This window comes from Callithrix jacchus, chromosome 20 (genome assembly GCF_049354715.1).
Source record: "Callithrix jacchus isolate 240 chromosome 20, calJac240_pri, whole genome shotgun sequence".
NCBI lineage: Eukaryota > Metazoa > Chordata > Mammalia > Primates > Cebidae > Callithrix > Callithrix jacchus.
Genome location: NC_133521.1, coordinates 29,788,753 through 29,813,044, shown reverse-complemented (window position 1 = coordinate 29,813,044; position 24,292 = coordinate 29,788,753). Strand labels below are relative to the sequence as shown.

The window sequence follows — 24,292 nt, the reverse complement described above, 5'->3', positions numbered from 1 at the left end:
GTTCTGATCCCTTTCTCCCTCTGTTCCGGGGATTTGCATTTCCATGTTATAACTCAATAAATGTTAAAATGTAAGTCAATTTTGTGGGTAGGCTTGGAGGCCTAGCTTTGCCAGCCAGCTCCAGCTACCACCTCTGCCTGCATTCTACTTACTTCTAGCCCCCTTGGGTCCAACCCAACCTTCTGATTTAATGCAGGTAGAAATGGGCTTTTCAGGGCTCCATAGTGGAGACAGGGCTGCCAGCACTTTGCCTAGGAAGGCTTCTAATCTTAGCCCTAGGTTGGAAAACTAGAAGATGGCTGATACGTAACCTATTTACACACAGGCAAGAGAGTAGGAAACAGATTGAGGTTCCAGTTAACAGTTACTATTATTACTTTTTTTTTCTTTTTTTAAGATGGAGTCTTGCTCTGTCACCCAGGTTGGAGTGCAGTGGCGAGATCTGGCTCACTGCAACTTCCACCTCTCGGGTTCAAGTGATTCTCTTAGCCTCCCAAGTAGCTGGGACTACAGGCATGTGCCACCATGCCCAGCTAATTTTTTGTATTTTTAGTAGAGCAGGGGTTTCACCATGTTGGCCAGGATGTGTCCAGGATGATCTCGATCTCCTGACCTTATGATCTGCCCACCTCGATGTCCGAAAGTGCTGGGATTACAGGCATGAGCCACCACGCCTGGCCAACAGTTATTACTAATAAGCTGTGACCTTGGTCACAAACTCACTAAGTCCCTTAGATAAAATATAAGGTCAGAGAGGCTGTTAAAACAATGGGTCCAACCTAACCTTCTAATTTAAAACCAAGGAACACATGGTGAAGGATACTTGATGCATGTGGGTGCTGCAAGAGGACTGGAGAGATCCCCGCCTGTGGCAGCTCTCCCTGAATCTGCCACGGTATTGTGGCTTCTGCTCAAGGTTCTGTCTCTTCCTGTGTTTCTAGCGTGTTTTTTTAAATGAGAGACCCTTTCCATTCGGATCTTCCTTAAAGTTCCTTCCAGCTTTAATATTCTGATTCTGTCTTTTCTTCAGATGGCAACTGATGGTTTTTCTAGAGGTACAAAAGCATACCTATAACAACACCATGGTCTCTAGCCCCGTGGCCGTAGTGGACTCCTGAGTCTGGCTGACACTTGTTATTTCCTGTACTTTTTATTTAGTGTGGTCATCCTAATGGCTGGTATCTCAATGCAGTTTGGATTTGCATTTCCCTAATAATTAGTGGTGTTGAGTATCTTTTCATGTGCTTATTATTGGCCATTTGTTTATCTTCTTTGGAGAAATGTCTCAAGTCCTCTTCATATATAGATATAGATATAACATTGGTAACTTTTTTTAAATTTTAAATTTCGACTTTTAGATACAGAGAGTACATGTGCAGGTTTGTTATATGGGTATACTGTGTGATCTGGAGGTTTAGGGTATGGAGCCCATCACCCAGCTAGTGAGCATAGTACCCAACAGGTATTTTTTCAGCCCTTTTCTCTACTCCCCTTGTCCAATAGTTCACAGTATTTACTGTTCCTATATTTATGCTCCTATGTGCTCAATGTTTAGCTCCCACTTGTAAGTGAGAAGAGGTGGTATTTGATTTTCTGTTCCTGCACAAATTGGCTTAGGATTATGGCCTCCAGCTGCATCCATGTTGTTGCAAGGGACATGATTTCATTCTTTTCTATGGCTGCGTAGTATCCCATGGTGTGCATGTACCGCATTTCCTTTATCCAGCCCACCATTGCTAGGCACCTAGGTTGATTCCTGTCTTTGCCGTTGTGAACAGTGTAGCAGTGAACATGCGAGTGCATGCATCTTTTTGGTAGAATGCTTTATTTTTCTTTGGGTATACACCTAGTCATGGGACTGCTGGGTTGAATGGTAGCTGTGTTTTAAGTTCTTTGAGAAAACGTCAAACGTTTTTTCACAGTGGCTGAACTAACTTACATTCTCACAAACAGTAATTGTTGCCTTTTCTCGCCAGCCTTGCTGTTATTTTTTGACTTTTTAGTAATAGCCATTCTGACTGGTGAGAGATAGTATTTTATTGTGGTTTTGATTTGCATTTCTCTGATGGTTAGTGATGATGAGCATTTTTTCATATGTTAGTTGGCTGCTTGTATGTTTTTTGCTTAAGTTCCTAATAGATTCTGGATATTAGGTCTTTGCCAGCTGCGTAGTTTGTGACTATTTTCTCTCATTCTGTAGGTTGTATGTTTACTCTGCTGACAGTTACTTTTGCTGCGTAGAAGCAGCTCAGTTTATTAGGTCCCTCTTACCAATTTTTGTTTTTGTTGCAATTGTTTTTGATGACTTAATCCAAAATTCTTTGCGAAGGCTGATGTCAAGAATGATTTCTATAGTTTGAGGTCTTGCATTTAAATCTTTAATCCATCTGGAGTTAACTTTTGTATATGGTGAAAGATAGGGGTCCAGTTTCATTCTTCAGCATATGCTTTGCCAATTTTGGAACTGAGTTGTTTTCTTGAGTTTTAGGAGTTCTCTATCTATTCTGGATATTAACATCACAGACATGATGGAAATATTTTCTCCTGTGGGTTACCTTTTTACTCTGATGATACTGCTTTTGATGCACAAAATTTTTAAATTTTCACAAAGTTTAATTTGTCTGTTATTTCTTTTGGTGCCTGTGCCTTTGGTGTTGTACCCAGGAAATCACTGCCAAATCCAATGTCATGAAGGGTTTGTTCTAGGTTTTCTTCTATGAGTTTTGTAGTTTTTGTGGTTACATTTAGGTCTTTGATCCATTTCGAGTTAAATTTTATATATGGTATTAGGTAAGGGCACAGCTTTATTCTTTTGCATGCATATACCAAGTTTTCCCAACACCATTAGTTGGAGAACAAAAAGAAAAACAAAAACTATCCTTTCCCCAAGGATGGCATCCTTGTCAAAATTATTTGACCATACATGTGACAGTTTATTTCTGGGATTCTTTCTATTCTATTCCATTGGTTTGTATGTCTGTCTTTTGGTTTCTATGGCAGCATCACACTATTTTGATTACTGTAGGTTTGTACTAAGTTTTGAAATCAGTAAGTTCTTCAGCTTTATTCTTCTTTTTTCAGATTGTTTTGGTTATTGGGATCCCTTAAGATGCCATGTGGTTAGGTTGAGTTTTCTTATTTCTGAAAAAAAACAAAAAACAAACAAACAAAAAAAACCATAATTGGGATTTTGACAGAGATTACATCGAATCTGTAGATCACTTTGTGTGTACTGACATCTTAACATTAAGTCTTTCAATCCATGAACATGGAATGTGTTTCTGTTTATATCTCCTTTAATTTCTCTCAGTAATGTTTTACAGTTTTCATTGTACAAGCCTTTTACTGCCTTGGTTAATTCCCAGATATTTATTTTTGATGCTATTGTAAATGAAATGAAATTATTATTATTATTTTGAGACAAAGTCTCACTCTGTTGCCCAAGCTGGAGTGCAGTGGTGTGAGCTTGACTCACTGCAAACTCCAACTCCCAGGTTCAAGTGATTCTCCTGCCACAGTCTCCCCAGTAGCTGGGACTACAGTCATGTGCCACCATGCCCGGCTAATGTTTATATTTTTAGTAGACATGGGGTTTCACTATGTTGCCCAGGCTGGTCTTGAACTCCTGACCTCATGATCTGCCCCCCTCAGTCTCCCAAACTGCTGGGATTACAGTTGTGAGCTACCATGCCTGGCTGAAATTATTTTTATAATTTCCTTTCAGATTATTAATTGTTGGAATATAAAACTGCAACTCATTTTTGCGTTTTCACTTGTGGATTCTTTAGGGTTTTTACATATAAGATCTGTGAACAGAGATAATTTTACTTCTTCCTTTCCAATTTGAATCCTTTTTATTTTGTTTTCTTGCCTAATTGCTCTGGCTAGAACTTCCAGTACAATGCTGAATAGAAGGGGCAAAGTAGAGTTCTTGCCTTATTCCTGATCTCAGAGGAAAAGCTTTTAGTCTTGCATCACTGAGTATGATGTTTGTTCTGCGTTTTTCATATGTGCTTTTATTTTGTTGAGGTAGTTTCCTTCTAATCCTCATTTGTTGAGTGCTTTTTAAAAAAATTCACAAAAGAGTATTGTTGTAACCACTTCTTTTTAATATCAGCTGTTCAAACTACTTTTTAGGAACTCAATTCTTTGTTTTTTTCTTAACAAACCATAGGCAGGCAACACTCAGTTTTCCTGCCTTCCCTCCTGTTTTTAGAGAAACGGCCCTTCTCTAAGTCCATCCCTGTACTGAGCCAGGTCTTCTGTCCGTCTGGGTCGAAGTCTAATGGCTGGGTAATATGGCGATGTTTTTCTGGCTCTGCTACCACTTAGCTCTCCGTAACTGACTACCTGCTTTGCTCTGGTGTCCTCACTCCGCAGGAAGTGAAAGATAACTTTGGAAAAATGTACAACCTTCAAAGAAACCAGAGATTGTCATTTTGGCCAACATATATGAAACATTATTGCAAATTATAGAGATAAGTTGCCTTTTTAGTAGACTAGCCTGGAGATTTTAATGGCATTGAACTTTTGTTTGAATAAAAGAAGCCACAGGCTAGATTAGTACTAGAATTTTTAGTCTTTGTTTTCTCTAGAAAATAAACCCATATTCTAAACCACATGGGGGAAGATAGATCAAAGAGCTTAAACAGACAACAAAAATCATAACAGAAACCACCAGAGGTGCCTGTCACTCCTAGCTCACACTGCATTTCTGGAACTGCCCTTCCCAAGTTCTGTCAGGGGCATTCTGTGTAACATGTCAGTGTTGCTATTAGCAGTGAATTTTCTAGGCCTTTATTAGGCCCAGGAAGAATATTTAAGAATCATTACTAACCAGTGGGTTTCTTCCTTCACTTTTACTGCCCCCTCAGAAGTGTAAGATCTTTCATTTCTTTCTCTTACATTAATATTACCCTAGTAGCGAGTTCTCTCCATTTCCTACAGACTAGAAATATAAATGCTAGACATGTACTCAGTTTAACAAAATCCTACCAGAATAAAATCGTTTAGCTGTCCTTGGAGTTTGGCATAATAGAATTTCACTTGTATTGAGGTGGCTGGAGAGGCATGTAAAGTTGTTAAAGGAAAAAGGGAATGTGGAGACCAGGGGGAGCAGGTGGTGTGCTCTTGCCCCCCCATTTGGAAAATACAAGCCCTAATTGCTCTTCCTTTCTTTTTCTTTTTTTTTTTTTGAGACAGTTTTGCTCTTGCTGCCCAGGTTGGAGTGTAATAGCACAATCTTGGCTCACCGCAACCTCTGCCTCCCAGGTTTAAGTGATTCTGCTGCCTCAGCATCCCGAGTAGCTGCGGTTACAGGTGTGCACAACACCAAGCTAATTTTTTTGTATTTTCAGTAGAGATGGCGTTTCTTCATGTTGGTCAGGCTGGTTTCAAATTCCCAACCTCAGGTGATCTGCCCGCCTCGGCCTCCCAAAAGTAGTAGGATTACCGGCGTGAGCCACCGCGCCTGGCCTGCTCTTCCTTTCTTTTGGGTCTCAGGATTACTTCCTTTTTGGACTTTTTAGACTTTCTCTTTTTAAGTTCCAGATAGCGATGGAAATAAAAAAAGAAAGGGAGCTACTTATCACTTTTGGTTTAAGAACAAATCCAGAAGTTTGCATTGGGGATTATGGCTTCCCTGTATATGGAAGAGACCAATACCTCTTAGAATCCAGAGGAAACAGGATGAACACGTTGCTGGGGGCTTGGAGGGCAGAAAGGTCTGCAAGACGCCAAGAGCTCACCACAACTACTGTGCTCATGCTTATGTCTTTATTTCAGAGTTTGGGCCTGGAGATGGTAGTAAGGTTCTAACGCTCACTCCATTGCAGGAAGCAGGCTAAACTCAACAAAATGTTAGCGTCTTACAACATAGGCTGGGACCTTGATATATTCCTGGAAGAGCTGATCCAGATCAAGAGAGAAGGCTGGGAACTCACTATCCTCTGAAGAAACACACGTGGAAATGTGGCTCAGGGCTAGACATGGATTCTAGCAATACGAGGAACCTGAGGGAACAGGGAGGAAATGAGAGTTGTGATTCGAGGAGAAATTAATGAGATGATTCCTTGAGGACTGGCCGCATGGCCAGGCAGCTCAGCTGCGGGGTGACTTCTTGCCTCTGGGGTAACATGGAGTTTATGGGTACCAGGAAAGGTGGCTGTGGACTCAGGCTGAGTAGGTAGCTGGGATGCGCTTACGGGGTTTCCAGACACAGAAGGGAGATGCCTCTTCTACCTGTTCTCCAAGATGGGTCTGGGTCGGCGGGGATCGGGGGAGGGGGACAGGTCTGAGATGTGAGGGACTTGGGTATGATCAGATGATCTTAGATCAAAAGAGGTCTTAATTTGCCTCCTCCCTCTAAAGACATCAAGACAACCATCTTTGGTCCCAAGTAGCTAAGAAAATGACTTGAGGTCACAAAAGACCTATTTTCTTCTTCCTGCTTGAATTCTCCATCCAGTGATTTAAAGAAAAAAATCACACTTATTTTTGACAAATGGCAGACATACCTGGGCAGTGGGGCATCCTGATGTACTTGCTGAGGTCCATTCTTTGACCCACATCCTGGGACAACCCCTTCCAGCCCAAGGTGCCACACACCTTCCCCCTCGGTGTGGACTCTGTTCTGCTCAGGCTTAGGGCTTTGGTGCATAGCCTCGTGTTCTCAGCTTTCGTTTTCTCTTCTATCTCGTTTTTCAGCTTTTTCTTTTCCTGCTGCAGGTGAACCATTACATTGTGGAGGTGGCTGTGGGAAGGAGAGGAAGGACGGGTGGGTGTTGGGGCTGCTGGCTCTGCTTGGTTCCCTGCCAGAATGGACAGATAAAGGTGTCACAGGGAAGACAGCACAGATACCCAGCCCTGTTCAGAGCTGTGCTCTTACACATGCTCTGTAGAAATGGAGGCCTACATGAGTCCTGTGAAAGAAGCACAGGCCTGGGGTCTGAGTGGACCAGGAGCTGGTACTCCTGCCTGACTCTGTCAGCTCTGGGCTTGTTTTCTTATCCATCAGACGGGGACAGTCAGGCCTGGCCTGACTGATAGGGTTCATACGAGGATCTGGTTTGATAAATGATAGAAATACAACTTGAAGAGCCAGAAGGCTGTTAGGGACAACTGTGACCATGTGTCCTCAGGTTCTCGTGGCTGTACCTCAGAAACGCTCTCACCCAGCACCAGTGCCAAAGCCCACATTCTCTCTGCCTCCCTTTGTTGAAGATTCGGGAGCAAAGGAGATCCCAGCTCTGTCAAGAACTTGGGCAAATTACTTAATCCCCATTATACAGATGAGGAAATGGAGACTGCCACGTAGGTAAGGGGAAAGATAATTTAGTGCATTCCAAACTGATGAGGGCAAGAGGTGAGAGTGAGCTCCAGACTTCCCACGTTGGAATTGTGACTCTGCCACTTACTAGCTGTGAGACCAGGTTTCCCAGGTCCTCTCTTTCCTCATCCATAAATGGGGATCATGACTATACTGAGCACAGGAGGTCTTATGAAGATGAAATGAGTTTGTATGTGTAAAGCACTTAGTACCTCACACATAGCAAACAATATGTATTAGTTGAGCTAATATTATCATTAAAACATGATTTGCTATCAGATAAGATCAAGAAAACTCAAGAGTGAGTTCTCTGTGAAACAGAGCTTCCTGGACTTGGCACAATAGAAGAGAAAGACTGAAGTTATATGTTACCTTTAGAGTCTGACCACGTTTCTTTTAGTTATACCCTAGTGAAAGGTTTCATGGTCTTTTCTAGAGGAAACTGAGTAGAGAATTCATCGTCAACCTCTTCCCTGGGCATATGCTCTATGCTTTTGCTTTCTACAAACCTGGCCAACCTTGAGGTTGCCTCTTCCCCTTCTGGTGGCCTCTCACTCCCTGTGCCACTAGGTTTGGTGAGGGAGTCCCAGCAGTGACCTCCTTCCCTGGCTCTCTGGCCCCTCCTGTCAGCCTCCCCAAAGCCTTTTATACCCTATACAGCTCATCCAAGTCCTGGCTTCTCAATTCCTTGGTGGGTCTCATCTTTCTCTTCAACTCAGCCGTGTACCTAAGGTCAAAGCCTAGAATAGGGCTTTCCACCTGGGGTGCCACAAATGGGTTCCAGGTGTGCAGAGATGCCTGCAGCCCTTGGGGCAGGGTCTGGGGCAGCCACTGAATGGTCAGCTTTGTCGCAAATATGCCAAACAAACGCGGTTACTTTTATCCTTCTTTTTTAGAGACAGGGTCTCAGTCTGTCACTCAGGCCAGAATACAGCGGTGTGAACATAGGTCACTACAGCCTCAACCTCTTGGGCTCAAGCAGTCCTCTTGCCTCGGCCTCCTGATTAGCTGGGACCATAAGTGTGCACCACCATGCCAGGTGAGGCTAATTTTTTAAAACTTACTATACTTTAAGTTCTGGGGTACATGTGCAGAACGTGCAGGTTACATAGTTACACACATGCCATGGCGGTTTGCTGCATCAATCACCCATTATCTACATTAGGTAGGTCTCCTAATGCTATCCCTCCCCTACCTCCCCACCCCCTAACAGGCCCCGGTGTGTGACGTTCCCCTCCCTGTGTCCATGTGTTCTCTTTGTTCAACTCCCACTTATGAGTGAGAAGATGCAGTGTTTGGTTTTCTGTTCTTGTGTTAGTTTGCTGCGGATGATGTCCCTGCAAAGGATGTGAATTCATTTTTTTTTTTTATGGCTGTGTAGTAGCCCATGGTGTGTATGTGTCACATTTTCTTTATCAAGTCTATCATTGATGGGCATTTGGGTTGGTTCCAAGTCTTTGCTATTGTGAAGTGCCGCAATAAACGTGTACATGTGTCTTTATGATAGAACAATTTATAATCCTTTGGGTACATACCCAGTAATGGGATTGCTGGGTCAAATGGTATTTCTAGTTCTAGATCCTTGAGGAATCGCCACACTGTCTTCCACAATGGTTGAACTAATTTACACTCCCACCAACAGTGTAAAAGTGTTCCTATTTCTCCACATCCTCTCCAGCATCTGTTACCTCCTGACTTTTTAATGATCACTATTCTAACTGGTATGAGTTGAGCTTTGGACTTTGATTTCTGGCTAGGCTAATTTTAAAATGTTTTGTAGAGTCGAGGTCTTGCTATGATGCCAGGCTAATCTTTTTTTTTTTTTTTTGAGACAGAGTTTCGCTCTTGTTACCCAGGCTGGAGTGCAATGGCGCGATCTCGGCTCACTGCAACCTCTGCCTCCTGGGTTCAGGCAATTCTCCTGCCTCAGCCTCCTGAGTAGCTGGGATTACAGGCATGCGCCACCATGCCCAGCTAATTTTTTGTATTTTTAGTAGAGATGGGGTTTCACCATGTTGACCAGGATGGTCTCGATCTCTTGACCTCGTGATCCACCTGCCTTGGCCTCCCAAAGTGCTGGGATTAAAGGCTTGAGCCACCATGCCTGGCCCAGGCTAGTCTTAAACTCCTGGCCTCAAATGATCCTAAACTGTGGTCATTTTCTTTTTCACTTTTATTTTAGGTTCAAGGGTACAGGTGAAGGTTTGTTACATTGGTAAACTCATGTCACAGGAGTTTACAGATTATTTTATCACCCAGGAATTAAGCCCAGTACCCAATAGTTATCTTTTCTGATCCTCTCCCTCTTCCCACCCTCCACCCTCAGATAGGCCCCAGTGTGTGTTATTTCCTTCTTTGTGCTCATAAGTTTTCATCATTTAGCTCCCACTTATAAGTTAGAACATGTGGTATTTGGTTTTCTATTCCCGTGTCAGTTTGCTAAGGATAATGGCCTCTAGCTCCATCCATGTTCTCACAATAGTCATGATTTCATTCTTTTTTTTTGAGACTGAATCTCCCTCTGCTACCCAGGCTAGAGTGCAATGGGCAATCTTGGCTCACGGCAACCTGCGCCTCCCGGGTTCAAGTGATTCTCCCACTTCAGCCTCCAAAGTAGCTGGGACTATAGGAGTGCACCACCACCACTGTCTACTTTTTGTATTTTTTTAGTAGAGAACAAGGTTTTGCCATGTTGGCCAGGCTGGTCTCGAAATCCTGACCTCAGGTGATCCACTGCCTCAGCCTCCCAAAGTGCTGGGATTATAGGCGTGAGCCACAATGCCGCCAATTTCATTCTTTTTGATGGCTGCATAGTATCCATGGTGAATACGCAAGGGATGGTCATTTTCTAAGTGTTCCCTGAGAAAAGGTTGGGAAGCGCTGTCCTAAGGCTTGTAACTTATTGCTTTGGTACCTCTGAAATCTGTTTTAGACCTTCATACCCTCACCTTCATTCTCAAACTGGTAACACTCCTCCCATACCTCCCTCTTAGTGGACCCAGCTTTGGCCATGAGGGGAAGCAAGACCACAGTCCCCCAGATGAGCAGGTGGAACAGAAGGGCTCCTTCAACCTCACCTGCTCACCCGATGATTTCATGAAGAGATGTTCCTTGTTTATTCCTTCACTTGGGATCTCTATTACAGCAACTCAGCCCTTGCCCTAACTAATCCAGTCTGTCTTTCAGTGCCCCTTCCCTGCTTAGCACCATTGACCTCTGAGAACCATGAGAGCAAGAAGGAGCAAAAAGATGACTAAACCTCCTTTGTCTTTTTGGTGAGGGAACTAGGGCCCTGAGAGGTTAAGTGATGTGCCCTAGGTCACACAGATGCAGATTCAGGACTTTGGGGTCTTGCCAAAGCACCCAGGCCTTTCCTGGGCTGATCACCCTCTCAAGGGCTAAAGCCAGCCCTGGCTCCCTGCCGACCCTTCTCATCAGCTCCAGGAAGCAGCCAGGGTGGTGTAGGATGACTTACTCCTTTCCACCAGTCAGCGTGGTGATGTGTTTCACCTGCTCTCGGAGCTTGTTTCCTAGTTTCTCATTGGTGACCCTGTAATAAAATCACAGGAGAAAAGAGCGGCCAGCCCCCAGCCTCCTGTGAGTAAGAGTACAGCTGGCTGAATGGGACGCTGGTGTTCTCAGCAAGACTGTTGCTGTAGCATCCCAGGCCCCGCACATATCACCCTGTGCCCAGAGCTGGGGCCTTCCTAGCACCTGGCAATTCAGAAGATTCTCTGAACTCAACTCCTATGCAAAATCCCTGTGACCGCTAGGTGAGTTCAAGGGAATGAGTTCAAGGGGGCCAGGCAGTGAAGTTGCATCCCAGGACAGGAAGAGGACACCTGAACCTCAGCAAGGCACCCCTTCCTTCTTGCCGCCGCTGCTCCCTGGTCAGCAGGGCTTTCCAGACCTGCCTGAAGGGGTGAGCCCTCCTCTCCATCTTATTCCCGTCCCTTGGTGGGCTGAGACTGGATCTGTTTTCCAGGAGTACAGGGGTATGTGTGACTGATCTTTGACACCCATGTGGCTCCTCAGCTCAGTCCAGGCCTCAGACCCTGCTTTCCTTTTTCCTTCCATACTCACTTCTGCTGTTTTGCCCATTGCTCCAAGTTGGTCATAATCTGATCATTCTCTCTGTGGAGACTACAGGTGTCTTTGGGCACACACCGCTGGGGCAAGCAGCAGGGCTTGGGTACAAGAAGAAAATGAGACAGTCAGGGGTGGGAGCACAGGCCTGTCACCCGTCCTTCCGAGTCAGGCCTCTTCAGTCTTCTTGGGAAAACAAAATTTGACCCTGCTATCCAACCCGAGGCCAGAGTTGGAGTTGCCACCCAGGGCACCCTCTGGCTATGTGGGTGGCATGTCACACAAAGGTGACACATCTGAGAAGGCACCATTTGTGGTGGTGACACAGTAGATCTGTACACTTATAATTATGTTTTTCAGTCTGAAGGCATTAAAGTGACATGTCCTTATGCTAAGCCAATTTTCTAACAGATGGAAGAAAAACATCTGGAGGAAGAGATACCTTTTTTTTTCTCCTTTTTTTTTTTTGACAGTCTTGTTCTGTCATTCAGGCTGGAGTGCAGTGCTGTGATCATGGCTCACAGCAACCTAACCTCCCACTGGCTCAAGCTATTCTCCTACCTCAGCCTGCTGAGTAGCTGGGACCACAGGCATAGGCCACCATGCCCAGCTAATGTTTAAACGTTTTGTAAAGATGAGGGAGGTCTTGCTATATTGCCCAGGCTGGTCTCAAATTCCTGGACTCAAGTGATCCTCCTGCCTGGCCTCCCAAAATGTAGGGATTGCAGTCATGAGCCATTCTGCCTGGCCTAAGATGCTTCTAATTTGAGCAAAGGCCCAGTAGTCACCCAAATGTCCTGAGGCCTCCTGCCATAAACTTCACTGTTTAGGGAGCTGGGTCTGGGACATGCCCAGGTCACTGAGCCAATTCTACTGTAGGGTCCAGGGCTGCTGAAAGTGTCAGGAGGTACTCTGGAAGGGCAACCAGTGGACTAGGTCAGGGATAGCTGACCTGAGTCTTTTCTCTAGAATGGGGCCTTCATTATGCTCAGTATCTATCAACAAAGCCACAAGAAGACAGGTGCGTCGAGCTAGCAGCTGTGGCCCTTGCTTTGCGCCAAATGGAGGAGGTGTCCTTTCCTTTGCTCCCAGGTTCCCCCACTCCCACCAAGGGCTGTCTGGCATCTGGGTGGTCATGGGATGTGCCTGAAGGTGCTGACAGGAGGCGCTCAGAAGCTGAGGCATGCCCACCTCCTTTTCATCTGCGAGGAGGTTCTCTTTCAGGACAGCCATCTCCTCCTGGAACTCCCTGAGCTGCTCCTCTTTGGCTGCCAGCATCTTGAGGTCATTCTGGTGTTGCTTCTGCCACTGAAGCACCTGGCAGCTCATCTCCTCTAGCTTCTTGTCGAAGGCATGCACCTGCTTGGGAGAGCAAAGTGAGGAGGGGGACCCCAGCCGGTCTCCCTGACCCCAGGACCCACAACGAGGCCAGAGGGTACTTCCTGGGCCTTGAGAGACATGTTGGGGGTATTTTTTTTCCCCAGCGGCCAGCAGAGGGCACCCATGCTCCGATCTTTGCCGCCTCTGTCTGAAGTTCAGGGAGCCAAGAGAGTGGAGGGAACCTATCAGCCCAAGGAAATGGCTTAGTACTAAATAATTCTGGATGCAAGAGGTGACCTTGTGGACCCCTACCAGGAAGGCAGCCCAAGCCCCTGGCTGCTTCTCACCTCTAGCTCACTCTCCTGGTGGAAGCCCTGCAATTTCTTTAATTCTATATTGAGCTTTTTCATCCTTTCCTCATAAGCAATGATTTCCTCCTCCAGCTGGGCTTTCTTCTCTTGGGTCTGTGTCAAGCTTTGCTGCAGGCTCTTTGTCTCCGAGGTCACGTGATTGAGCTTCCAAGAAAGACAAAGGGGATGGATGGCTGTCAGAGCCTTTGGCCCTTTCTGCTGAGTCCTGAATGGAGGAGGGTTCTAGTCCCTTCCTGTTCTCTGCCCTGGGTGACACAGTCACCTTACCTAGTGTCCCAGAGAGGTGTGGGAAATGACAGTGGTTGGTTTTCTCTACCCCTCTTTCTCCTTCCTACCCACTCCCTCCATTTCTTCTCCTTCCAATACCATGAACTGACAGGCCAGCCATGATCAGTACAGAATGGGGCACGAATTTCCCTGACAATCCAGACTTTGGGAAAACTTTGCTCCTGAGTCACCTATGGGCAGAAAAGCTTGTTAGATTTGGCCTTGATCTTTGTCCTCTTCCTCTGCCCTCCACCCCGCTCCAAACCTCACAAAGAGGAAGCAGGCCTTCTCTGGACAGACATCCCAGCCCACGCAAGGGTTTGAGATGGCCCCAATGACAGGCAGTAAGCAGGAGATCGGCTCCTGTGCCTCTCCCGCTACCTGAAAACAGCCCTGGAGACTAAAGGGTGTGGCCTCACCTTCTTGAGGGCCAGTCTTAGCTCATCCTGGCAGGCGGCTGACTTCTGGGATAACTCATCATAGGCTTCTTTGGTGATTGTGGTCTGGAGATAGTGCTTCTCCTTCTGCAGAGCTTTGTCCAGCTGGACCTGCAGGCTCATTAAGGACTCCTTCTGAAGGGCTATCTTTAAGGAGACAGAGCAGAACTGTCAGGGTGGCAGCTCAGGGTCATAGAGGCATTCTCTATGCCTATAGGAAATAAGCAAGAGCTAGTCTCTCTCCTGTCTGCAACAGCCTGCAGAGTCCGTGTTAACACCCACATCTTCACTTGAGCATTGTCAAAGGTAGAGCTGTCTTTCCAGGCTCTTTTGCACCCCCAGCTATATTTCCCTTTCTAGTTTTCGTTTCCCTCAAATACCAGGAGAACCAGCAGTGCTGGGAGGGCATGAAATGCCAAGTACACAGAAAGTCTCTCACATACTCTGCAGCCTTTGATAAAGACCCAAATCCCATTCGGGGTTAGTGGACACGATAACAACATTTCCTTTGTGTTTGAGGCCTCACTTAGTTCCTGATGTGATTCACTAGACTTGATTTGCCATGAAAGCAGGATTGTATGTGTGTTTTGCTTCCTGCCGTTTCCCCATTGCTGTAACTCAGGGCATGGGACGTGATAGGGGCTCAGTAAATGCTCAAAAATGGTTTAATTCTGTCTGTGTGAAATATTGCATTTTTTGGAGTTAGGGATCAATTGATCAACATGTTAAGAAACATGTAGTTCTGGTAGAAGCATGTGTAAAAGCTGAAGTCTGTTTTCAACTTGGTAATGAGTATTCATGGTATAGTTAAAAGGAAGTTGAGATCTGGAGTCAGAACAATCTGGGTTGAGGTCCAGGTTTTATCATGTACTTATTTCTCTGGCCTCACTTTCTGCCTCCACAAATTGGAATGATTTTAACCGTTTCATGGAATTTTGATGATGATCAAATGAGATGATACATGTAAAAAGGGCTTTGTTTTACTGTACCACTATGAGTTATTGTCATAGACACAGAGAAACTAGCCTTCTTATATACTTTAAGTACAGGATAGAGATCTGCTTCTGAGTCTGGAAGCCAAAGGGCACCTCAGAAATTCATATGCCTGACTTGTGCTCGTTGGTCTTCTAGCACACCTGCATCTGAAAGTGGCCATGCACACAGAAACACATTCTTTTGGATTTTCTTGTTTTATCTCCAGTAACTGCTCAGTGCTTCGTTTATTACTTTTTCAGACAAATTTTGAGTACCTTTGGCCCTGGGAATTAGTGAGATGAAAAGTGGTAGACTGGACTTGTGATACTATATTTTACATGTCCTGGTAGTGAAACTGTTCCTAAAGATGAAATAATTTGGTCTTCTGAAAACAGAAGCGCATCTTTTCTGGGGACTTCTGAAAAACATGGAGTCAGCAGGGTCTGCCCTATAAACTAGAGGAATCATTGGAGAAACTATAATTTACTGTCAGTGCTTGATAAGTGATGGCTGAACTGAGAAATGTCACTATAGAGGTGAGACACTAAAACAGAGGATAGTGAAAAAAAAATCACAGTGAAGCTAGAAGCTAAAATGGAAGATTAAAAAAAATTTTGTTAACATGAGTGGTTTAGCTTGGAGAAAGATTCTAAAAATCTATGTATAGACATGTAAATTACAGAAGACATTCTAGTCAAAGTTCTAATAAAAGATCTATTCTCTCTGCTCTCAATGGTATTAGGTCTGGATGGTTTTATAGGTGAATTTCATGAAGTCATCTTTGATTCCTCAGTTTCTCTCACATTCATTCCATCAGCTAGACTGGTCAATCCTAGCTAGACCTCCGAAACACATCCTAAATTTGCTCCCTTCCTTCTTTACTGATTCCCCTCTAGCTTGGACAGCAATAACTTCCTAAATGGCCTCCTCACTTCCATACTTATCACTCCCTCCAATCCATTTCCACACAGTAGTCAAAGTTACGTTTTGCAAACTTAGATCAAATCACCTCCCCTGTCCCTTTGAGGAAATCCATCAATGGCTTTCTGATGCTTTTAGAATAAAACCTCAAATTTCTTAATAGAGGCCATAATGTCTGTCCCTGTTTCCTTTCTAATCTCATTCTATACCAACGTCTCCCTTGATCAATGCATTCCAATCATACTGACCTTATTTCACTTCTTAGACTGTGCTGAGTGTTGTATTAAAAGAGTGAGACATGATGCAGAATCAAGACTCATACGAGGAACGCAAGGGTAGGCCAAAATCGGGATCAATTACTTAATTTGTTTTATTCACCACATTATTTCATTCATCTCCCATTTGCCCCAAGAATACTGCACTGGCAGTGAGATGTACTTTATTTTTTTTTCTAAATGGGAAATGGGTTAAGGATAAGGATGATAGAATAATCTTTTATTTTTTAAAGCATTTGATAAAATTCAACATTCATATTAATAAAACTCTTAGTAATGTGGAACTGGACAAGCCTGCTAAAGGACAGCAGCCTGCAGGGAACATCATACTAACGCAGAGGCTCCCTTAGGTAAAAACAATGCCTGCTACGGTGCTGCTGCTGAACATCACACTGTAGGTCCCGTCCAATGCAAGAGGCAAGGACAGTTATATAAACATAAATATTGCAAGGAAATACTAGAAAACTGTTGTTGCTTGCAAATAATATAATCATCTACTTGAAAAATCCATGAGAGGTAACTAAAAAACAATTACAACTTATAAGTGAGTTCAATAAGATGTTCAAATACAGAATGAATATGTAAAAAATAAATGCGCTTTCCTATTATTGACAGTAATTAATTTATAAAATACTTGAAACAAAGAGATGGAAAAGACCTCAAGATATATTGCCTTGGCTTCAGATGGAAAAATTTAAAATTAAAATATGGAATATTAATGAAATGAAGTGCATTCTAGAAAAAAAACCAAAGCTTCTTTCTGGTGGCTGTTTCAATTAATTAAGTTTTCCATACATGGGGTATGCTTTTTTTTTTTTGAGATGGAGTCTCGCTCTGTCACCTAGGCTGGAGTGCAATGGCATGATCTCAGCTCACTGCAACCTCTGCCTCCTGAGTTCAAGTGATTCTCCTGCCTCAGCCTCCTGAATAGCTGGGATTACAGGCATGCACCACCAAGCCCAGCTAACTTTTGTATTTTTAGTAGAGGTGGGGTTTCACCATGTTGGCCAGGCTGGTCTTGAACTCCTGACCTCATGATCTGCCCACCTTGGCCTCCCAAAGTGCTGGGATTACAGGTGTCAGCCACCGCGCCTGGCCAGGGTATGCTTTTTAAAAGCTGAACATGCTTATACACACACACACACACACACACACACACACACACAAATTCCCTAGCTTCCTGATTCTCATTAAAGGGATTCTGAAATTAGTGCTTTTACTTTCACATTTACTTGGTTATCTTTCTTTTGGCAAATATGACAATATGTCCATACTAAACACGTAGGAATCTGAGTATCACATATGTTCATGGAGGTTCCTTAGGGGTCTGAGTGACTCAGACTTCAGCTCTGGATCACACTCAAGGAGAGATTATTATCTCTGGAGGACAACTCCAAGAATATCAGTGCCTCAGGTCTGTGCTGTATAGTATAGTAGCTACTAGCCACATGAGGCTATTTACATTTAAATAAACATAACAATAATTAACATTAATTACTATTACGAATTCAGTTCCTCAGTTATACTAGGCCATATTCTAATCACTCAATGGCCACATGTGGCTAAAGGCTAGCACTGGCAACTCAGACATACAACTTTTCCATCATCACAGAAAGGCAGCAAGTTCTACTGGGCAGTGCTAATTTCATATTTAGAAAAGTCAACTACTTTAAGATTCATTTTTATATTATGAAGGAATAAACGCTGCTTGGCCTTTCATGTGTAGCCCAAAAGACCATCTACCAAGGTGTTTCATTTTTCTCTTGCCCAGAAAGATGGAATGGATTTAGCCAGAGAAAGTATGGCTGCTTATGATGAGGGAGAAAGGGGATAGGCGTTAGAGCTGGATAATTCTGGTTCAATAGTGGTTCATCCCATCACTTACTGGTGAATGACTTTGACCCTTCATCTTTGTTTTTTTTGAGATGGAGCCTCGCTCTGTCACCAGGCTGGGGTGCAATGGCGTGATCTCGGCTCATTGCAATGTCCACCTCCTGGGTTCAAGCAATTCTTCTGCCTCAGCCTCCCAAGTAGTTGGGACTACAAGCGTGCACTCCTACGCCCAGCTAATTTTTTGTATTTTTAGTAATGACAGGGTTTCGCCATGTTAGCCAGGATGGTCTCTATCTCCTGACCTTGTGATCCACCTGCCCCAGCCTCCCAAAGTGCTGGGATTACAGGCGTGAGCCACTGTGCCCAGCCAGCCCTCCATCTTTCTTTCCTCTATCATGTCTCTCTTGCTGGCAGTAAAGTAGGTGGAAGCCATGTAAAGAGCTTAAGTGGACAATAAATAAATAATGACTGAATTCAAGCATACTGCCTAGCATATGTCAGATGCTATTTACTCCTTTCCATCATTTTTACTTGTGTAATGAAAAATAACTGTCCCTCTTTTCTTCCCCTTTTTGTGCTTTGTGACAAGTTTTGGAACTGTTCTCTAGCAAATTGTCCCCCCAAATGGATTCACTCAACTCTGGTCTAAAATGTAATATTGGAAGACTTGATGCCAAAGCCAAATAGCTTGGGGGCTCCACCAGATATGAGATGAGACCTTCCCCATATGGAAGAAACATTTCTCTGGCTCAGCGACTAGGTGCCAATGGGGAGAGAAGTGGAGCTACAGGGGGCCTGAGATCCACAGTTGGCTGAGCAGTTAGTGGCATTTCTGTGTGGAGGAGAGGTGGGTACAGATTTCAGGTCAAGGGTCACAGGGTTCAAGTTCCTCACCCCTTGGGGTTCCTGTGTACTTACCTCTTTATTCAAGTCTTGGATGACTTGCTGGCTGGTGTTGTGTTTGTTAAGAGAGGATTTCAGTTGTGTAGAACAACACTGTAGCTCTGCTCGAAGATTCTCATTTTCTTCCTCCAACTTTCTGGAATTCTCTTTCAACTATTCCCTCACAAAGCACAGCAAAGAGGTGTAAATTTCAGATACCTATAAAAGCCCCACTCCACCCTCTCTCTCCTCCAGCTCTATCTTCACCTGCAGGAACTCAGGCCTTCCCCCAGCCCTATTTCCACCTGCGGGAGCTCAGGCCTCTGGCTCCCCTCCTCGCTGGCCTTCCCCACATTCCCTGTCGTCTTTCCTGACGTCTGAACATCCAGGGCCTCCACATCCCTCCAGGCCCTGCTGGGTTCATATCCTGCTCTGGATTCCTGACCCAGCTCTCCTGGGATTCTCCCACTCACCGTCTTGTCTTTCTTTTTAAATTCCTGCCTCAAAGCTTCAAGTTCTTCCTCCATCAGCTTCTCATGGTCTTTGCTCTTCTGCAACTGCTCCCGTTTCTCCTCCAGTAGCTTTGTGGCCTCCTGAAGATCATCTTCTAACTTGCGTTGGGTGGAGGCTTGCTCCCTTTGCTGAAGAAATAAAGACTGAGCTGAAAGACTGTCTTAGACTATATTATATTTGGGGTAAAAATCCAGACAATTGCACACAGGGCATGGCTGAAATGAATAAGAAGACAATTCCTTAGTTATATAGCATATGTAAAATAAAGCGTTTCCTCTAATATCTGTAACATTTTTCTTTGTTCAGTCAGATATGCCAATTTATTTATTGATCCAATTCCTAAGCATTGGCTTTCTCGCCCACTTTCTCACCAATTCTTGCCAAAGATTTGGAAGATTCCAAATCTTCATCAAAAACTTTTTTGAACAAAGTTTAAAAAATCTTAGAAGAACACGAAAGAGTAATTCAGAGATCAAAGACTTTAAACTGAAAATATCTCCTGCTGCTGGGCACTATTTAAAAAATAAGTAAATTGACTGATAAAAATAGCCTTTGAATCCTAGAAAGAACAACATTGTTGTTTGATTAATTTTAAGATTAACCCTTGAAAATGCTTCTTGCAATGGGGGCTGGTGCTGAGCGGCTGGCTTAGCATGCTAACACAGTTCTGGACAATTAATTTGCGAGGATTGGTTGTGGTGGTGTTTTCCCAGATAACGACTGATATATTTAATCTTTTTCTTTTTTTCTGAGATGGAGTTTCACTCTTGTTGCCCAGGCTGGAGTGCAACAGTGCGATCTCCTGCCTCCCAAGTTCAAGAGATTCTCCTGCCTCCACCTCCCGAGTAGCTGGGATTACAGGCACATACCAATACATCTGGCTAATTTGTTTTTTTTTTTTGTTTTTTTTAGTAGAGATGGGGTTTCACCATGTTGGCCAGGTGGGTCTCAAACTCCTGACCTCAGGTGATCCACCCGCCTCGGCCTCCCAAAGTGCTAGGATTATAGGTGTGAGCCATCATGCCCAGCCTTTTCCTTTGAGACAGGGTCTCACTCGTTCATCTAGGCTGTAGTGCAGTTGTGCAATCACAGCTCACTGAAGCCTCAGTCTCCCAGTCTCAAGGGATCCTCCTACCTCAGCATTTCAAGCAGCTGGGACTATGGGCATATACAATTATGCCCTGATCATGTTTGTATTTTTTTGGTAAGGCAGGGTCTTGCTATGTTGCCCAGGCTGGTATGGAATCCCTGGGCTCAAGTGATCTGCATGCCTTGGTCTCCCAAAGAGGTGGGATTACAGGCATGAGCCACTGCTTCTGGCCTGTGTTTTATCTTAAGCAGAGCAAGTGCTTGAATGGGCCATCTACCTGCCCGTCATACCTGGTGCTGAATGAGCTTGATATGATCAAGCATGTCATTCATTTTCATATTCTGCTCATCCACTGTCTTCTGAAGCTGCCTCTTTTCCTTGTCTGAATTTTTGAGCTGCTTCAGGGCTTCACTGAGATCTGATGACAACTCCTCCACCCGTTTTCTAAAGCAAAATAACAGCCACAGGAAGACAGACTTCAGTGCCCATGTGGGCAGACCGTGGAGCTGACCCTATGGGAAGTCCTTGCTCTCCAACTCCTGGGCAGCTGCTCAAGAGGGACAGAACCTGTCTCTGGAGGTGAGCCTGGGCACCTGTTGGAGGTTTGTTCCTTCTCAGCCATCAAGGACTCCTGCAGCTTCTGATCTTCTTGCTGTAGTTCCTGGATGGTGTCTGCCTTCTGCTTGTCCGGGAGGAGGGAGTTCTGCAGTTTCCTCTGGGCATCCTCCAGGTTACTGCCTGCCAGCGCCACCGTTTCTTTGCACTGGGCTGCTTGCTGAGCTACAGAAGCCGGGAGATGGCCATGTGAGACGGGAGCGTGTATGAAGATCACACTCCTATCAGCCTGGCTGAACAGTTTTTCCTTTCATTTTGTGCCCTACTTCAGTTCCCAGTCTGTCCTCCTTTCTCTCCATTTCACAATCAGTCCTGAAGAGCTCTGTTAAATTATCTATCTTTGTCTACTCCTTAGCTGTGGACACCTTCTGGACTAAAATTAAACAAATTGGTAGAAATTTCTCAGTACCTCCTGTGTGACTCATCCTGCTGTTAGGGACAAATCCTGACTCTCTTGGAGTTTAGAGACTGCCGACGGAGGCTTGCTGACCCACCGTCCTAGAGAACACTGTCATGTTACACTCGCACCGACTGGCCTCAGAAGAGAGATCAACGTGGCTAAGAACGCTTGGAGATGGATGAGCAGAGGAAGAGAAGCTGAGATGTAGAAGGAGGAGGAGGAAGGGAATTCCAGGAGTGGGGATTGTTAAAGCAGATGCCTGGTGAGGGGAATGGGGAAGGTGTGTGGGAGGGTAGAAGACATCAGTTTGACTGGAAAGGGAAGTGGGGAGGAACAGAGTTGAGTAAGTGAATGGATGGCGGGGCTTTGGAGGACTTTGGAATCCTAAGAGAAATGCTTAGATGTGGTTTAGTGGGTTCTTCAGCAGGAATCTGTCATTAAAAAAAAGTGCTTCAGGAAAATTGAAATGCATTAGAATGAAAAAAACTTCCAGCAATATCCTTCAAGTCCACACCTTTACCTCCACTGGGTAAGAGGGGAAGGCAGCTACAAAGTCAGCGCTGAGGCTCCAAGTTTTGGAGTTACCTATAGAGAAAGGGAGCTACACAGAGGAGGGAGCTCACTGAAGAATGAGTAAGAGAGGAAGGAGAGTCTCTGGATGACTACAGTCAGAGCAGGAGAGAAAAGAAAAACAGTGGGGAGGTTTGTGGGAGAACGATGGACCGTGTTGTCTCCAAAGCTGAAAAACAAGCTTTGAGCTGTGAGTAGCCTCATGCCTCTGTATCAAGGGGCACAGCACTAAAGGAAGGTGAGGAAGAAAGCCAGGCTTGGATCTTATCTTATAAATTGATAAGTAATTCATATAACATAAATTTAGCCTCCCCCTCTTCCTTTTTATGAGACAGAGTCTCACTCTATCGCCCAGTCTGGAGTGCACTGGCATGATCTCAGCTCACTGTGATCTTGACTTCTTAGGCTCAAGTGATCCTCCCACCTCAGCCTCCCAAGTAGCTGGGAGGTGCACGCCACCATGCCTGGCTAATTTTTGTATGTTTTGTAGAGATGCAGTTTTGCCATGTTGCCCAGGTTGGTCTTGAACTCCTTGGCTCAAGTAATCTGCCCACCTCCGCCTCCCAAAGTGCTAAGATTATAGGTGTGAGCCACTATGCCTGGCAAATTTATCCTTTTAAAGTGTACAATTCAGTGGGTTTTTTTTGATACTCAAAAAGTCATGCAACCATCACCAATATCTAATTCCAGAACATTTGCATTGCCCTCAGAGAAACCCTGTACCCAAAGCAAGAAGTGATTGGTGACCTCTGAGAAAGCAGGCTCTGTGGAGGGACAAGGACATCATCCACAGTGCATGCCGCATAGAATGTATTTGGGGGCAAGAAGGAGAAGGAGAATAAAAAGCTAGGGAAGGGAGAAGTGAGTTGTGTGATGAGGGCCTGGAGAAGCTGGAGAGGAATGTGGTGTAAAGGACAGAGCCCTGCCTTCCCATGGTGAGGAAGGCAGGGCCTTCAGGCAGACTGTTGGGAGAATGGTGGGGGAGGCGGTGTGACTCCAGAGAACAGGTGAGTTTGGGAGTGGGTGACGGAATTCAAGAGGGCGGTGGCCACTGCTGTGAGGTACTGGATGAGGCCCTGAGAAGGTCTGCAGTGGGTCATTGGAGGAGGGGGAGGGGAAGGGGCCACTGAGAGAGAGAAGGTGGCTGTTCTAGCCCCAAGAAAAGTGTGGCGGGGACGGCACCTGTGGGGGCCTCACCAGCCAGCCTCTGCTGCTGCTTGGCCTCTTCGAGACTGTTCTTCAGCTTCTGGACCTCTCTCTGCAGGGCCTCACACTCCACCTCCTTGGACTTGTCCTGCTTAGCCTCCTTGACAGTCATTTCAAGTTCTGTGGTCAGGCACTGCTGCTTCTCCAGCTCCTCTTCCTTTTTCAGGAGGCAGTTCTGAACCTGTGCCAGTTTCTTCTCCAGCTCGCACAGCATTTCATCTTTTTCTTGGAGGAACTGAAGAGAGCAAAGTGCAAATGCTGAGACAGGTCTGAGCGGTAGTGGGTGAAGGCAGTGAGAGGTTGTCTCGAGCCCTCATCCAAGTCAGCGGCACCCCCTGCCTGGACATTGCACGAACCTCCCTGTCTCCCCTCCAGGCTATTCTCCACGTAGTCGAGAGAAGGAGTCTTTATTCTTATTATTTTTGAGATGAAGTCTCTCTCGCTCACCCAGGCTGGAGTGCAATGGTACGATCTTGGCTCACTGCAACCTCCCAGGTTCAAGTGATTCTCTGGCCTCAGCCTCCCAAGTAGTTGGGATGACAGGTGTCTGCCACCACACCCAGCTAATATTTGTATTTTATAGTAGAGATGGGGTCTCACCATGTTGGCCAGGCTGGTCTCAAATTCCCAACTTCAGGTGATCCACCTGCCTCGGCCTCCCAAAGTGTTGGGATTACAGGTGTGAGCCACCACGCCCAGCCTTTTATTATTTTAGCTGAGTTTAGTTTTTGAGGCAGAGTCTCACTCTGTTGCTCAGGCTGGAGTGCAGTGGTACGATCGTAGCTCAATGCAACCATGACCTTCTAGGCTCAAGCGATCCTCCCACCTCAGCCTCCCTGTTACAGCAGGTGGCTAGTCAGGGGTGAGCAGGGCAGGAGAGGGCTCCCCTGCCACATACACCAGGGTTGTCGGGCGACCATCAGATGATGGTCAGGAGGTTGTTAATTGGCTCTCTAAAGTAATAATTGGTCACAGCCGGTGCCAGGGAAAGGCAGTCTCCGAATAGATAGAAAACACCTGACGCTGGAATCAGCAGATTCCTGGTAAGATCTCAGGAGTTGGGAGAGTGGTGAGCAGTAATGCAGGACCTCAGAAGTAGGCCAGGTTATAAAACCCCAAGTCAAGAGGTCAAATGGCACACTTGGTCTCTCAAGCCACCTGATTCACCCTCTTCCAAGTGTACTTTCCTTCCTTTCATTACCAC

The 24,292-nt window shown here is 45.2% G+C and overlaps 1 protein-coding gene across 5 annotated transcripts in view; it reads right to left on the bottom strand.

Moving 5' to 3' along the window:
• Positions 1-5,755: 5,755 nt before the first annotated feature.
• Positions 5,756-24,292, bottom strand: part of PMFBP1 (polyamine modulated factor 1 binding protein 1) — a 52,059-nt gene continuing 33,522 nt past the window's right edge. For 2 of the 5 annotated variants that reach the window (XM_017966892.4, XM_035282368.2), the window contains exons 10-21: positions 23,080-23,323; positions 20,891-21,077; positions 20,588-20,741; positions 19,168-19,335; positions 18,731-18,868; positions 13,791-13,955; positions 13,081-13,248; positions 12,605-12,772; positions 11,411-11,514; positions 10,803-10,877; positions 6,516-6,751; positions 5,758-6,011 (exon numbers count right to left, since the gene is read on the bottom strand). In XM_017966892.4, the coding sequence (XP_017822381.2) occupies positions 5,995-6,011; positions 6,516-6,751; positions 10,803-10,877; positions 11,411-11,514; positions 12,605-12,772; positions 13,081-13,248; positions 13,791-13,955; positions 18,731-18,868; positions 19,168-19,335; positions 20,588-20,741; positions 20,891-21,077; positions 23,080-23,323 (1,824 nt within the window). In that variant the 3' untranslated portion in view covers positions 5,758-5,994. Of the gene's footprint in view, positions 6,012-6,515; positions 6,752-10,802; positions 10,878-11,410; positions 11,515-12,604; positions 12,773-13,080; positions 13,249-13,790; positions 13,956-18,730; positions 18,869-19,167; positions 19,336-20,587; positions 20,742-20,890; positions 21,078-23,079; positions 23,324-24,292 lie in introns of all 5 variants that reach the window. The other 3 variants (XM_035282370.3, XM_035282371.3, XM_035282372.3) reach the window with 3 other exon arrangements.